The sequence below is a fragment of the Leptodactylus fuscus genome, chromosome 4 (genome assembly GCF_031893055.1).
Source record: "Leptodactylus fuscus isolate aLepFus1 chromosome 4, aLepFus1.hap2, whole genome shotgun sequence".
In the NCBI taxonomy this organism is placed as follows: domain Eukaryota; kingdom Metazoa; phylum Chordata; class Amphibia; order Anura; family Leptodactylidae; genus Leptodactylus; species Leptodactylus fuscus.
The window spans coordinates 104,893,058-104,908,438 of record NC_134268.1 but is presented as its reverse complement, the minus strand read 5'-3'; the positions used below and the strand labels follow the sequence as shown (position 1 = coordinate 104,908,438).

Here is a 15,381-nt window from a genome sequence, read left to right as displayed (position 1 = left end):
GTCAGCAGGTTGTGGTCAGAGAGCATGCATATGGAGCAGAGGCGGGTGAATATTAGGTCTAGTGTGCCCCCTTTTATGTGGGTGGGAGAGGAGGACCATTGGGAGAGACCAAAGGAGGCGGTGAGGGACAGGAGGCTGTTTTGTGTTTAATTATGAAAGAATAGGAAATTTGGTGGAAATTTTGAAAAATATGCATTTTATAAAGTTTGAAATGATTTGCATTGCATACAGATAGTCATACCGCCAAAATTATATCCTAAATCTCATGTACCAGATCTCTGTTTTATGTCGGCATCAAACTTTAGTCACTCTTTTATTTTTTACGTAAATTATAAGGTTTACAAGTGAAACAACAATATTCAAAATTTTCAAGAAATTTCCAAAACCCATTTTTTAAGGGACTAATCCAGTTATGAAGGGGATTTGAAAGACCCCCCATAAATCACCCCATTTTCAAAACTGCACCCCTTAAATAAGCCAAAACAACATATACCTAGTATTTTAACCCTATAAGTGCTTAACAGGAATTAATAAAAAATGGAGGCAAAATTTTAAAACTTGATTTTATTTTACTAATATTTTTGTTTAGCCCTAGAATTTGCACATTCACAAGGGGTTAAAGGAAAAAACGCATCCCACAATTTGTTATGCAAGTTCTCCGGACTACCATAGTACCCCACTTGTGGGTGTAAACTAATATATGGACGCACAGTGAGACGCAGAAGGGAAGGCGCGCCAAGGAGATTTTAGAGGGCAGATCTGGCTGTGATCAGTTTCAGGAACCATGTCGCATTTACAAAGCCCTTGAGGAGTCAAAACAGTGGAAACCTCTAGAAAGTGACCCCATTTTGAATACCGCACCCCTCAAAGAATTTATCAAGTGATGTAGTGAGCATTAGTAACCCCGAAGTGAATGTGTAAGCTGTGCGGAGTAAATTGGGTACACCAAAACCCATTCTATTTTCCCACTAGCTCCTATGACGCGGATGGGGAAGAGGGGCATTCTGGGGGGATCAGCGCTGCTGTATTATCTGTCATAAGCTCTAAATATGGGGTGTCCCCTGAAAACGCTCGCACAGGTTATACATTTCCTTCTAGTCGCAGCCACTTATGTCCTAATGATTTGGCGACTTTTGGGGGTTTTGTCTTCACATTGTACAAGCTAGATTTTTATTTTTATCTTCTGGCAATGTGGCCCTATGAGGGCTTGGTGTTTGCGGTATTAGATGTACTTTTCAATGCCACCATTTTGGGGCCTGTAACTTATTGACTTCATTTTATTAACTCTTTCTGGGTGGGATGTAAAAGGAAACATCAATTCTGGCATTGCTTTTTAGCATTTTTTTTCCCGGGCAGCGTACAGCATAAGTAACATGTTACCTTTATTCTGCGGGTCGGTACGGTTACAGCGATACCTCCTTTATATGATTTTTTAATGCGTTGCTATTTGTGCAGAATAAAATTCATTTTAGGGGATAAAATCAATTATTTTTGCATCGCCATCTTCTGAAAGGCATAACATTTTTATTTTTCAGTGGACAGAGCTGGTTGAGCGCTCATTTTTTGCGGGATGACCTCTGTTTTTTATTGGTATCATTTTGGTTTTCATCTGACCATTTGATTACTTTTTATTGAACATTTTGTAAGGGAAAGGTGGTGAATAATCATTATTTTGTGCGGTTTTCTACGTTTTTTTATGACGTTTGCCGTTCAGGTTAAATAATGTTTTAATTTTATTGTTCAGGTTATTATGGACGCTGTGATACCAAATATGTAATTTTTTTTCTATTTTTCTTTATTTTACATAATAAAACATTTTATATGGGGAAAAAGGGATTTATGGGGCTTTATTTATTTCTAATTTATTTTAAACTTATTTAAACTTTTTTATTTTTACTTTTTTTCACTTTTTTTTCTGTCCCCATGGGGGATTGAAGCAGTGATCTGCTGATCACTGCTTCACTATACGCTGCAATACATGTGTTACACGTGTATTGCAGTGTATAGGAAGCTGCCAGCCTGTGTAGAAGCACAGGGCTGACAGCTTCCTTTTGGGCAGGATCATCCAGGTACGTGGAGGGGGTTAGTGATGGGGCAGACCCGGGGTTACTGATCAGACCCCGACCTGCCCCCTACGAATATCGGCACCCCCCAAAACCGGCGCGGGGGGTGCCGATCGGCACCATAATACACTGAAACCCACCAGCATCTCTGGGGTTAACACCCGCGATCAGACCCAGTTCCGACCGCGGGTGTTACAGGGTATTGTCAGCCGTAACATACGGCTGACACCCGCAGGGCATGGTGCGCACACAGGTTCTGTGTGCGCACCATGCAGCTGCCGTACTAGTACGGCGGTTTGCGGGAAGTCCTTCCCGGCAGCGCCGTACTATTACGGCGGATCTCGGGAAGGGGTTAAGGAACTAATAGTGTGGACTGGAGGAAAGACATACAGAAATCTGTCTCCTGCTCATGGAGAGCGCATCCACTGTGTATGGGTAATCTTGTGGAATCAGAAAACAAAAGTACTAGTAATTTTGCATTGTTTCTGGTATCCATCAAGTCTATCTGTGGAATTCCCCATGTGTCTGTTAGTAGATGGAAATATTTGGGAGTTAGTTCCCACTCTGAGGGTCTGAGTATCATCCGGCTCAGAAGATCCACTCTGGTATTTTCTATGCAGAGCTCTTAAGTCTATCAGGGCAGATTCTGCCAATTGAAAAATCTTCTTCCATTCTGTCATCAATAATCTGCTTTGTGCTCCACCCTGCTTGTTCAAATAATAGGCTACTACTTGGGTGTCTGTCTGAATTAGGACAGATTTGTCCTTGATCAATGGTTTGAAATGCAGAAGGGTCAACCTGACAGCTTTCATCTCTTAAAAATTTGAAGAACGTCACCTATCCATTTTGGTCCATAGACTTTGTGCCCAAGAAGTTTATAGATTGAGGCATCTCTGGTTAAAATGACTGACTCCTTGAACTGGAAACTTTTTCCCTTCTCCAAGGTGTGTAGATTGAGCCACCATTTCAAGGCTTTTCTTGTTTTTGTGATCCAGATTTATCGTTCAAATTTTGATTCCAATAATTTTGCATATTGTGTTGGAGACTCTGAATGTTTGTCATAGCCCAAGCTACTGCATCTATTGAGGCTACTAACAAACCCAAGGTCTTCATGAGTTGATGAATCGTAGAAAGTGGCCAATTTTTAAATAAAGAGTTAATCCATACTTGACCATATGCGATTGTGAACTTTGCCTGTGTAAGTGCGTGTGCTGTTCTGTCTTTCCATGGGTTCCCCAACCAGATGTTCCTAGATAAAAACTATATCTTTTTCTATAAAAAAAAAATGTCTTACATGGCTTTGATATATTAAAAGTTTATGGGAGTATGGTAAGACAGATTTTTGCAATTTTCATTTTGATTTTTTTGTAAACGTATTAAAACATAACAACAACTATATAAATTTGGTATTGCCACAATTATACCGACCTGCAGAATGTAAGGAATTATACTGAACTAGCTAGATGAAGTAATATTTGCCTTGCAAAAAACAAGTCATCATATGACTCTGAATATGTTGAAATTAAAAAGTTATGGCTTTCGGAAGGTGAGGAGTGGAAATACAAAATGCAAAAATGAAAATTGACTGTGAAATGAAAGGTTAAACAATATGTTCACATAATAAAATAAAATTCACAAATCTTTTCCCAGGAATTTATGAATTCCACAAAGAAACCTTATCCAAAACAGCTAGAAATAATTGACATGAAAAGCCGAGCAGAAGAAGCCAGAAACGAGATAAATAACTCTGTAAAAGACCTCACTGGTGGTAAGCTTTGTCTTTCTAGCAATTTTCATGATGATCAGAAATCTTTTATTTTACAGTAATGAGTCCTGTGTTATCGCAAAGAATCTGCACATCAAGTGGAATTGCATTGCCATTTGTACTCCAGACAGAAAAAAAAGTGAGGCCATTGCATTGAAAATGAGCAACACATTCAAGTCCCATGTAAAAGAATGGTTTTGGGTGGTCACTAGGGTTGAGCGATCGTGTTCGGAAAAAATCGGATTCCGATCGGCGATCGAGAAAATTTCACGATGGGATCGAGATCGGTAGTATTTCCCACAATGCCTTCACACTGAGTATATAGTGTATACTCAGTGTGAAGGCTCTGCTGCGGTTCCATAGGAATGAATGGAAGCAGCCGGCACACAGCCTTAACCCTCTGCGCGCCGGCTGCCTCCATTCATTCCATGGGAGACTACTATCTCTAGTAGCTACTTACCTCCAGAGATGGCTGCTCCACTGCTCTTCGCCTCGCTGCCACTCCAGCTGCAGTCTTCCTCGCCTCACTGCCACGTGACGTCTCCCCTCCCAGTACCCGCCCACACTCTCCTAACCCGCCTACACTCTCCTAACCTGGTAGGGAGGGGGCAGCGAAGGAAGAAGAAGACTGCAGCTGGAGCGCAGCGAGGCGAAGAACAGCGGAGCAGCCATCTCTGGAGGTAAGTGGACACCAGGGGGGACTAAGTAGCTAGAGGATTAAAAAAAAATCCTCTGGCTACTTAGTGATTCACTACACAGCGTGGATTCTAACAATTCTTAGATTCCATGCTGTATAGTGAATAGGATTGCTTTTAAAATCCGATCTCCCATTAATAAAAAAATCCCATTGACTTGGATTGGGATCGGAATTGGGATCGAGATCGGGTTCGAATGAAAAATGATCGGAAATCGGATTTTAAAAATCGATCCTGAAAAGTCAGGATCGGCTCAACCCTAGTGGTCACTTATTTTAGAGAAAAATGTGTCATTTGAAAATGAGATACTGAAGTCATCCTTCCAAACATATTATGAACTCATCCTTATTCTAAACATATTTCCCAGTTTTACTATGTAATTTGGGCCATGGTCAGCAAACTTATTTCATATATATGTTACAGGCAAAGTACGAAATGCCTGGCGTTTTTTGGCAAATTATGAAATGAGAGAATCGTTACGTACCCATTTTATAGAATGCCTAACACTATTTAGGCAAAGTATGAAAAAGAGAAATCGAATCAGAATGCCATTTCCCAAAACATTTCTTCGAATGACAATGAAATTTGGACAAAACCAAAAGTGGATTAAAGGCCAAATTGTTTGCCTTGAAATGACAATGAAAGTTGGACAAAACCAAAAACTTTATTAAAGGCCAAATTGTTGCCTTTCTTATTAAGGGAAACAAAACTTTCCACATCCCCAACATCCCCCCCCCCCACAAAAAAAAGAAGAAATTCAAATGAACCTACTTGTTGCAACATGGTAGGCTTGAATGACATTTCGAATTACATTTCATGACATTTTCATGCACAGATATCTCTAATTTTGGCACTTTGTTTTACACATATGTAACCCCCCTCACAGGAGTTACTAATGGTTATTTAGCCAATATAAGTGCCTTATATGTTATGATGGTTTGTGTATGTTGCCATGTTTATTCTGTATTCATTTGTGTAATGTTGTTAAGCTATTGTTCTCTGGTTTCACTTGTCCTAGTGAGCTGTGGTCTCCATAGCACCATACACTATAGTGAGTGGATCTGTAGCTGGAACAGGAAATAGTCATAGCAGAGAAAGGAAGTAGTATTCTGTAAGCAGCCAGGGAAGGAGAAGGAAGGAGAAGTGTGGCAGTGGCCATCTTGTGTGTCAGACACTGTGTTGTGAGGATTGCCACCGCAGCAGCAGGACAGAGAAGCTGTGACAGCTCCCCCATCACTATCAGTAAGAGGACAGGATTATATCAGTCTAAGCAGAGCTATAACCCTGGCAGCCTGCACCGACCTCTACAAGGTAAATGAGCCCCTGCAGTAAACCAGAATCTGGACCTGCAGCCATCTTAGACTCTCTGCTAATACATGGGAAGGTGTCAGTCAGCTACAAGCCACTGTGCCACAGCTCACTGCTACAGGACAAGTGAACCAGCAGATGCCTGTTACAATAAAGCAGTGAGCACTTCAATTGATCCTGGCCTGGACATTGCCTTCCTTGTAGCTAAGCCCTGGGCAAATGCTCTTTGTTGGAGTAGAGCACTGGCACCCACATCACCATCTCAGCCCAGGGACCAGCGGGTGTCTCAATACTCCAACTGGCGTCACAACTAACTGACTCTGCCTAGTTCCCTGTGCACCTCTCCTGGGAGTTCTGGTGCCTATAAGGTCACCGTGACAGTCCAGCCTCCTGCACGGTTCTCCCGGGATGGTCGCACATACATTTGACAAATCCTTGTCCGCTGCCACTGGACTGAGGAATTGCAGCTGACCGGAGAGGAATTTCATGGTCAGGAAGCGGGACAGAAGCGCCGGCTTCATTATGCTAGAAGCGGCACAGAGAGATCATGACTGACAGAGATTCTAACGAGTGCTCCAATTAATACAAAAACAATAACATGAATGGCAATTTTTCTGATATAAGGATAAAATCCAACTTTATTAGATTCTGATTAAAAACACATATAAAGCGATAACGCACAGAAGATCGAGTTACAATCCCGAATTTACATAGGGTACCTATGATAACTCAGTGGCCACTACACGGGATTGTTCTCATCTAGCAAAACAAAGTGTATACCGCTTACAGATAAATTAGTTTCACTTCATAATTCAGACGCTAATGGGTTAATAGTGGGATGAGTCAAACTAATGAAGAGGACAATTTCAGTAGGGGGATTCTAAATTGAATTATTGCACTCTATCTAGAAACACCCGTCCTCTATTATTGCAGATAGCTAAACGGCTGGGGAGACACAGGAAGGATTGATAATGTAGATCACACCTGATACTGGCCTGTGCCTACAGCGAATTCCCTAATGTTTCCTGCGTCAGAATCAGGCCCAAAATAGGCCATACTGCACCCCGTGTGAAAGGGGCCTTAGAAGTCTTCTCCGCAACGCCATTCTGGTAATATTCCTAGTTTTCACCATATGCAAATGAGTCTTTAGGCAGCACTGGGGGCAGCCCCCTGCGCTCAAACAGCACTGGGGGCGTCCCCTCTGCTGCCTGCAGATTCTTCAGTGACGCCCTCCATCTTCTTTTCGAGGCCACCTCTTCTCCATGCCTTCAGCTGAAAGCACCGACTGCACATGTGCGGCGGCCATTTTCCTGTGGCCTCTTACATGAGACTTCACTTATGGTTAGGAACATGCCTTTATCATGTTTTGTCAGGAGCTCATGACAAAATAAAACTCTTGGCTAAATGTAAATACAGAATCTAAACAATTTCAACAAAAAAAATGCTAATTAAGTTCTAAGATGACAAATGGGCAGTCCTGGACTGTCTGCTCCAACCCAGGACCACCCACTTGACAGAATAAAGCCTAATGAACATGTTGGAAGCTGAAACTAATGGCACTCATTGCTCAGGAGCGAGAGAAGCTAGAAAAAAAAACGCAAATGCTTCAGAATCTGTGTAACGGCAGCTATTGAAGGATTCAAAGAGTTGAAGTTCGTGATACAAGATCCTTTTTAGGCCTCCTTCACATAACTGTACATTTGATCCACAATTGCATGAATTTCTATGGGCCCATAGACTTAAAATATAGAGCACATCCTATGCTTGTCTATATTTTTGGCCCGGACTATTCAATTTAAAGCACAGATGACACACGGACAGGGGTGAACCTGCCCCTTTCGCCGCCCGAGGCGAACGACAGAAAGCCGCCCCCCCCCCCCCCGGAGGAGGGGGCGGAGTGGAGGGGGCGTGGGGGATCGGAGGGGCAGGGCTAAGCGAAGGGAGCGGGGCTTAGCGGCGTTCGCAGGCATGGAGAGGACCTACTCTCTGCCTGAGCGTGAGGGGAGGCTGCTGGAGCAGCGCTGCTCCAGTGGCCTCCCCAATCCACTGCTCGGTGCTAAGCCAGTCCAGGACAGCTTGTCCTGGACTGGCTTAGGTAAACAAAAATGCCGCCCTCCCTGGGGCCCTGGCATAGCACCGCCTGAAGCAGTCGCTTCAGGTCGCCTCATGGGAGGTGCGGCGCTGCACACGGATACATTCTGAAACCAGGAAGTGAAGTGGAGAGGAGAGAAGAGAGCAGGTGAAATCCTTACTGTAGATAAGAGATCCCCTTTAATACAGTTATATATTATGGAGTTTTATAATAATATATACAGTATAAACCCCCATCTACATCGTGTTACTTTTCAGTAAAAAGTTGAGAATTTTAACTGATGACATGTAGAAGCCACAAAGCATATTTGATATCTTTATCCTTACAATCATGTTTTTGCAGGCAACATAGAGAATATGTTGACTGAGGGCCTGTTGAATGAAAATACAAGTATGGTTCTGTTGGGAGCTATGTTTTACAAAGGATGCTGGTTATATAAATTCAATGAATCCGAAACAAAGGAGTGCGAGTTTCATGTAACCAAGGTATGAACATGAAGGAAAAGTGTCATCAGAAAATAACCTATTTTTTTAATCAAGTATTTATGTTAAAAATTTTTTTTAAAGAATTTATGATTATGTTTATTTTAATTTCCCTTTATTTTCCACCTATTGTGATCCACCATGCAAAAGGTAATGCTCAAAGCTTCCCTACTGCCCCTCCCTGCCAAATGACCTCTGCCCAGGTCACAAAGTATGCCTAGAAAACTATCCTAGAGCTGAATCATTCCCAGGCTATTGCTGGCAATGGTCTATATTACTGCTGTAAAGTACCAGAACATCAATAAATGCTGTTAACCCCTTCCCACCACAGCCATTTCTCAATATTTGTTTTTGACTCCTTCCAAATGCTATAACTTTTTTATTTTTTGATCCACATAGCTGTATGAGAGCTTAATGTTTGTTTTACTTCATAGTCATCCTATTTCATTTTCAGTATAATGTACTGGGAAGCAGGAAATACATTCAGAATATGATGAATTGAGAGAAAAACTATGTTTGTAAAATTTCTTACAGGATTTGATTTTATGGTGTTCACTGTGCAGCAAAAATGACATGTCACTATAGATTAATCCTGGTGGTACCAAATATATAAAGAGACAAAAACATGTTGCTCTCAAGCACAAATTTGTCCCGTAATTTGGGCAAAGTCAAGCATCTCCTCTCCTCCACCAGCCACAGGTCACTAAGATTGACTACCCCTTTCTCTCTCCACTTATAAAACAGTTTATTATCATCTACTTAGGGAAAACACAGGTGGCCTCAGGAACTCATATATTTGGATATCTGAAAATAGAGACTAAACCATTTACGAACCTCCTTCCAGGTAGCAGTAGTATCTCTCAATACCAAGGACCCCCTAACCTCCTGGGTTATAAGCGTGTTTGGAGACGGGCACCCAAGATCCACAGGGAGGCCAGGGACGACGCTAAGGAGTAATTGGAGAATTGGCTTGTCATCTGTATCCAATCAGAAATGTGCCTAAGCATGCAAGCTAAATTGTATCCTCTGAACCTACCCATCACATTTCGGTAACATCAATTTAGACACTGAGATTCTTGGGCGCTTCCCTCTCCATATAAAGCCCATAAATGCTGAGTTAAGGTGCTGGACATAAGTACCGTATTTTTCGGACTATAAGACGCACTTTTTTTCCCCCAAATTTGGGGGGAAAAGAAGGGTGCGTCTTATAGGCCGAATGAGGCGCCTGGCATCCGCTGTAATAGAGAGGCGGAAGCCGGCAAGTGATAGACGCCATTACAGGTGCCGGGGCCTGCGACATCGCTGCGTTTCTCTGCCCTACATGAAGCCAGCAGCGGGAGCTGGCTTCATGCAGGGCAGGGCAGCGATGTCTCAGGCCCCGGCGTCTATCCCTCACCGGCATCCGCCTCTCTAGTACAGCGGATGCCGGGTCAGTATCAGGGCCCCTTCTCCCCCGGGGCCGGTGGGGAGTTGCAGGCCGGCTCCTGCGCGGCGATATCGCAGGAGCCGACCTGTTCGGGTGACAGCCGGGAGCCTAATGAGGCTCCCAGGCCTGTCACTGCTATATTAGTATTGCGGCTGGTCTCTATGACCAGCCGTAATACTAATAGACAGAATGTCCCATAGACGGCAATACAGTTGTATTGCCGTCTATGGGACTTGCAATCAAGCGACCGCAGGTTCAAGCCCCGGGGGGAGGGAATAAAATAGTAAAAAAAAAAAAAAAGCTTTAAAAATATATAATAAAAATATGAAATAAATAAAAGTTCTAAATCACCTCCTGTCCCTAGAATATATATATATAAAAGTAGAAGATCATATGTCATAAACCACCGGTTTTTTTTCAATAAAAGGTGATCTAAGCAATAGACATTCCCCAAAATGGTAAACTAAAAAGTACTTCTGGCCCCGCAAAAAAAAACACTCTATGCGTCCCCGTACAGCTGCAGGGTCACCTGTCAATGTGGCCTTGCAGCTGTTGCAAAACTACAACTCCCATATATTAAATATTTTACCAGTTTTTGCTTCAAAATTTTTTTTCCCTATTTTCCTCCTCTAAAACCTAGGTGCGTCTTATAGTCCAGTGCGTCTTATAGTCCGAAAAATACGGTATGTTGTAAGAAAAGTGGAATTGTATGCTTAGGATACAACAATCTAGCAAAGTTGATCATTTTGATCACATAACATCTTCCCAGGAAAGACAGGGCAAAGACGCCCAGCGACACAATTCAGCACAGATCTTGCCTATCAGAGGTGGGTAGTTAAAGATGTAGATCGATTCTGGGGTTCGGCCAATTATGATACCCAAGTATGTCAGGTGGGGAATGTATGATTTATCAAAATACTTTTGTGATCCCTATAAAAGGGGCCACCCTAGCCTCAGAAGCTCACATTTAGACACATTGATTTTAAAACCTAAATACTGGCCAAACTCTACGATAACTCACAAAATGCTATGTAGATCACGGAGTGGGTTCACTGCAAACAAAGTTACTGTCACACTCTTTGACTGTAATATGTCGTATGCCCTGAAAAACCTCTCCTCCATCCTCAGAATTGTGACCTTACAGAGTGATGCTGATCGCACCTATGCTCAAATACGTCATATGGTCAGAGATAACAAAATACTATGGAACTGTGTAGAAGATCTGTAAAACTAAAATTTATCAAAAAAGAGCAACTACATAGTGGGAACACAACTGTAGCTGCCAAAATCTCCTTGATGTCTCCAGCTATTTTTTTTACCAGTGTCATAGCCAGTTTTTGTAGTTAATCTTGGCTGTCGTCGGCTCATAGTCTAGCTCCAAAGTTTCAAAGACTTTCCTTCATGGGATATTAGTACAAAATCTGCGCCATCCTGGGGTCAGTTCCTCCTGCCCCTCTCTGAGAGCGGTGTTGTTACCAGCATTTTTCATGTTAGATTTTTGTAAATAAATTCTTCTTCAGGTCAGGAGGGCTGCTAGAACTGAAGAAGCCCCTTTATCGGGCACTTGAGCAGGTTTTTGTGAGGTTCTGTTGGTGAGGGGTCAGAGCTTCCAAAGCTTTGCTTCTACATCGTTGGCAACAGAACCGGACGTCCTGCATTTTTTTAATGCATTGCAAAAAGACAGCACATCTATTTCAGGCTACTTAAAGCCAAGGAGACAAACTTGGGAGCCTTCAATAGGTTCCCAACTGTCCGTGTAATGGATCACTCGCTCCCTGAGCTAGCAATCCAAGGGAAAATGGTGCCTTGGTTAGATTTGAACAGGGGTAGTGCCGGGGGCCGTAAATCCCATGATCAATGCAGGCACTGATTATAGGCATTGCATTGTATAATATAGCAGAGACTGGGTAGCTATAACAGCCACTCTGCTTCAGAATGACACCCATCTTTAAAGATGGAGGAAAACAGGTTAACAGCAGCAAAAGCAAGATGGCCATTGTACAGAATGTAGAAATGAAAAAATCTATCATCAGAAAATATCTCATTTTATTTACTTAAAAATATAATTTTTTTTTAATTAAGGAAACAGTTTTAAACAAAGAAAAATATTTATTTTTAAAATCTTTTTACACATTTTATTTATTTTTTTTATTTTAGTTGCTAATGACTATGCTAGATCTAACACTGTAGATGGTGCTGGCTCAGGTCCTAACCTGGCACCATCATCATGCTGCACATTTGCCTGTGTTAAGTGCCTCCCCACCATGCTGTAAGTGAATGGTGTGCTGTGGTAATGGGTTAATGGGGTTGTCCATGATTTTGATAAAATATTTTTGTTTTTGGATTTTGTGGGCAATGTTTGCCCTGAGACAGAAAAACCAGAGGAGCTCTTTTCATTGGACAACCTGAGGGCCCTTACACACGGAGTTTACGCCAGTGCATTCTGTATGCGCTCAACGGCATGTTCGTATAACGTGCATCTTTTTGCGCGCTTCTACGCGCGCAAAAAGACACGCTATATACGAACATGCCATTTAACTCAATGGCTAACTACATTTTACATGTGAATTTTTACACGTGTAAAATGTATAGAATACACCGAGCGTAAACTCAGTGTGAAGGGGCCCTGAATGGATTTGAAGCCATTTTTACAGATCCAGAGAAGTCACTTGTTTCTGCTTCTTTAAATACCAATCTGATCTGCGTCTGCACCATATTTATTATGTAGTTGCTCCTTTTCGATAAATTCAGCGCACTGCAAACACCTGTTAAAAAAAAAAAAAAAAGGGACAAGATACATGGCGATGACACGTGAGTGGAATTTATCAAGAGATTGAGCCCAATTAGTAAATCAAGCCAGAAATTGAAAGGGGGCACAAAAGGCGCAAATGCACAAAATTTCAGAGAAAAGAGGCACATTTGATAAATAACCCCCTGTGTGTATAGATATATTGTTCGCTAGAAGTGATACTTCTATGTAAGAATAGATTGTCTCATGCTCATGGATTTAATTGAAACATGTACAGAAGAGCATGTATGCCTCCATTCTATAGGAGCCGTAGAAGCTCCATTCACACGACTGTGCTGTGAACAAAAGTAACCATCTCATAGTGGAGTTATTCCAGAAGACCGGCATCCTCACTACAACACTACACATGAGTCCTAATGCTAAGGCCTTTTTATCTTTACTTTTTATCTCTCACTATAGAAAAGTTGTGATTAAAGTTTATGATGTGCTATTATAGCTCAGATCCAATTCAGATGAATAGATGTAATTGCAGCCACTGTACAGTGTGTGGAGCTGTTTTCTTCATAATTCCTTCTCCTCAGTTTAGTGAGATTTAGGGCTAGTTCACACGGGGCCAAAGGGGCGGATTTTGACAGCGGAATCCACGTCATAATCTGCCCCTTTACAATGGTGCTCTATGGAGACCACTAGCGTTCTTTCTTCAGGCGGATTCCGCGGCTCGCTGAGCCGTGGCTTCCGCCTGGCAGCCGTGACCTCCGGCGTCGGCCCATTCATTTGAGCTGACTCCGGGGTGGGGGAAGCCGCGACCGTGACATTGTGGCAGGCGGGTTTTGACCATATTTTGACTTGGCTCCCCGAGTCAAAATATGGTCAAAATCCGCCCCCCGTGTGAACAAGCCCTTAGGCTGGTCTTACACGACCGTAATGCATTTACGGTCCATATGTTGCCGATCAGCAACACTAGTTGCTGATCATCAACATACACTTCTCAGATGCCCGTAAACTGCCGCACTCGCCCATAGAGTTTTATGGGCGAGTCTGTGCAGTGCCGTGAATTGCGGCCATTACGGACATGTTCTAAAAAGTGCGGACCTCGGTTGCAGCCCGGCACACCACGGATGAAATATCCGGTGGTGTAAGAGGCCGCATTGAGTATAATGTGTCCGCAAATGGTCCGCAATTGAAAACCCTCAATTGCGGACCATTTGCGGTCTTAAATTACGGTCGTGTAAGACCAGCCTCAGGATACAGTTTCTCATACATGCCCCCTGCCTTGTCTTGAGATCACTAGGCTGGTCTTAAACGACCGTAGTGGTTTTTGTGGTCTGCAACACAAATTTCACTCTAAAAACTCATTCCGCAGACGTCCATGTTCAACCGCAAATTGTATTCGCAACATTCCGTGTGTATCAGTATTATGTGGATCCGCAAAACACACCACGAAACACACATGTTGACATCTGCAATTGCGGATATACACTGATGTATGTTCAGTGTCTATCCGCATAACTGCACACGCTCATAGACTTGTATGGAACAGTCCGTGCCGTAAAAACACGGCCATTACGGACATGCGGTATACTGCCTGGACCACGGTTATGACAACACACCACACCACAGACAAAATCGATGGTGGTGTAAGAGGCCGCATAGAAAACAGTGGGTCCGCAAATGGTCCGCCATTTAAAACCTGCAATCGCGGACCATTTGCGGTCTTAAACTACGATCATGTAAGACCAGCCTAACACATAAATTAAGAAATAGCTCAGTATATAGTCAAATAAGAAAAGCTATGGAGACAAATGTAACTGAAAGACAGGACGAGTGGACTCTGTAGGCAGAGCAAACACACAATTGTAATTGTTGCTGAGGGTTCTTTATATTTCCTTTTTAATGGAAAGGTGGGTAATTTTGACCTTTGCTATGGGCCCCATGATTTCTATGTGTGCTCCTGGGAGTAAGGAAGATATAGGGCCCCTATGATATGTAGCTTGGAGAAACTTGTGTAGAGCATCATACATTACAGCTGTTTTGTTGGTCACAGTCTAGGCCTGGTTCTGTGAGATGTAGTGATATAATACCAAGCATAAAATACATGATTGTGGGCTTTTCATAATTACAGTATTTGGGGTTTGAGGGGGCTGTACATACTTGCTAACTGCATTAAGACACTTCTATAAGGTATAGACATAGCACTCCTAATCCAATTCTGGTCCTAATTCTTAGTTTTGTAGAAAATGAAATCCGGCACTCAGAGAGATGAAGGACTCATTTACACAGGCAAAGAATCTGGTTGTAAAGATGCAGATCCTCCTTACTTATGTGGGAGTCTACAAGATATCATGTTTTACTGGAAATAGTACATCATGCACTATGCTCACCTTTAGGGTCCTTTCACACTGAGTTTTTTGGCGAGGATTTTGGCCCTGAATCCGTGTCAGAATCCACGTGGAAAAATGCCCCCCTATAGAGTTCTATGGGTTCTGCTAGCTTTTCTTTTCCACTAGCGGATTCCGCCTGCAAAAACCAACACAGTCAATGGGAGGCGAAAAATCCATGTGGAATTGGCAAAAACTGCGTGGAAAGGCCGCTAGCGTTTTTTCAAGGTCCATACACTGTGCTGGAGGAAAAAAACATTTCCTAATTCCTGAAGCTGATTTTTTCCTTGCCAAAATTCTCACCAAAAAACCTCCATGTGAATGCTAGCAGAAAAAGGAACCCATTGAAGTCAATGGGAGTTTTTTTTTCCAGCGCTGAAATTCCACACCAAATTCCTCACCATTTTCCTCCGTGTGAAGGGA

At 42.6% G+C, this 15,381-nt stretch overlaps 1 protein-coding gene across 1 annotated transcript in view; it reads left to right on the top strand.

Moving 5' to 3' along the window:
* LOC142200523 (serpin B5-like) overlaps nt 1-15,381 on the top strand; it is a 39,919-nt gene that overhangs the window by 13,809 nt on the left and 10,729 nt on the right. The window contains exons 4-5 of the mRNA XM_075270950.1: nt 3,714-3,831; nt 8,266-8,408. Of these exons, the coding sequence (XP_075127051.1) occupies nt 3,714-3,831; nt 8,266-8,408 (261 nt within the window). The remainder of the gene's footprint in view (nt 1-3,713; nt 3,832-8,265; nt 8,409-15,381) is intronic.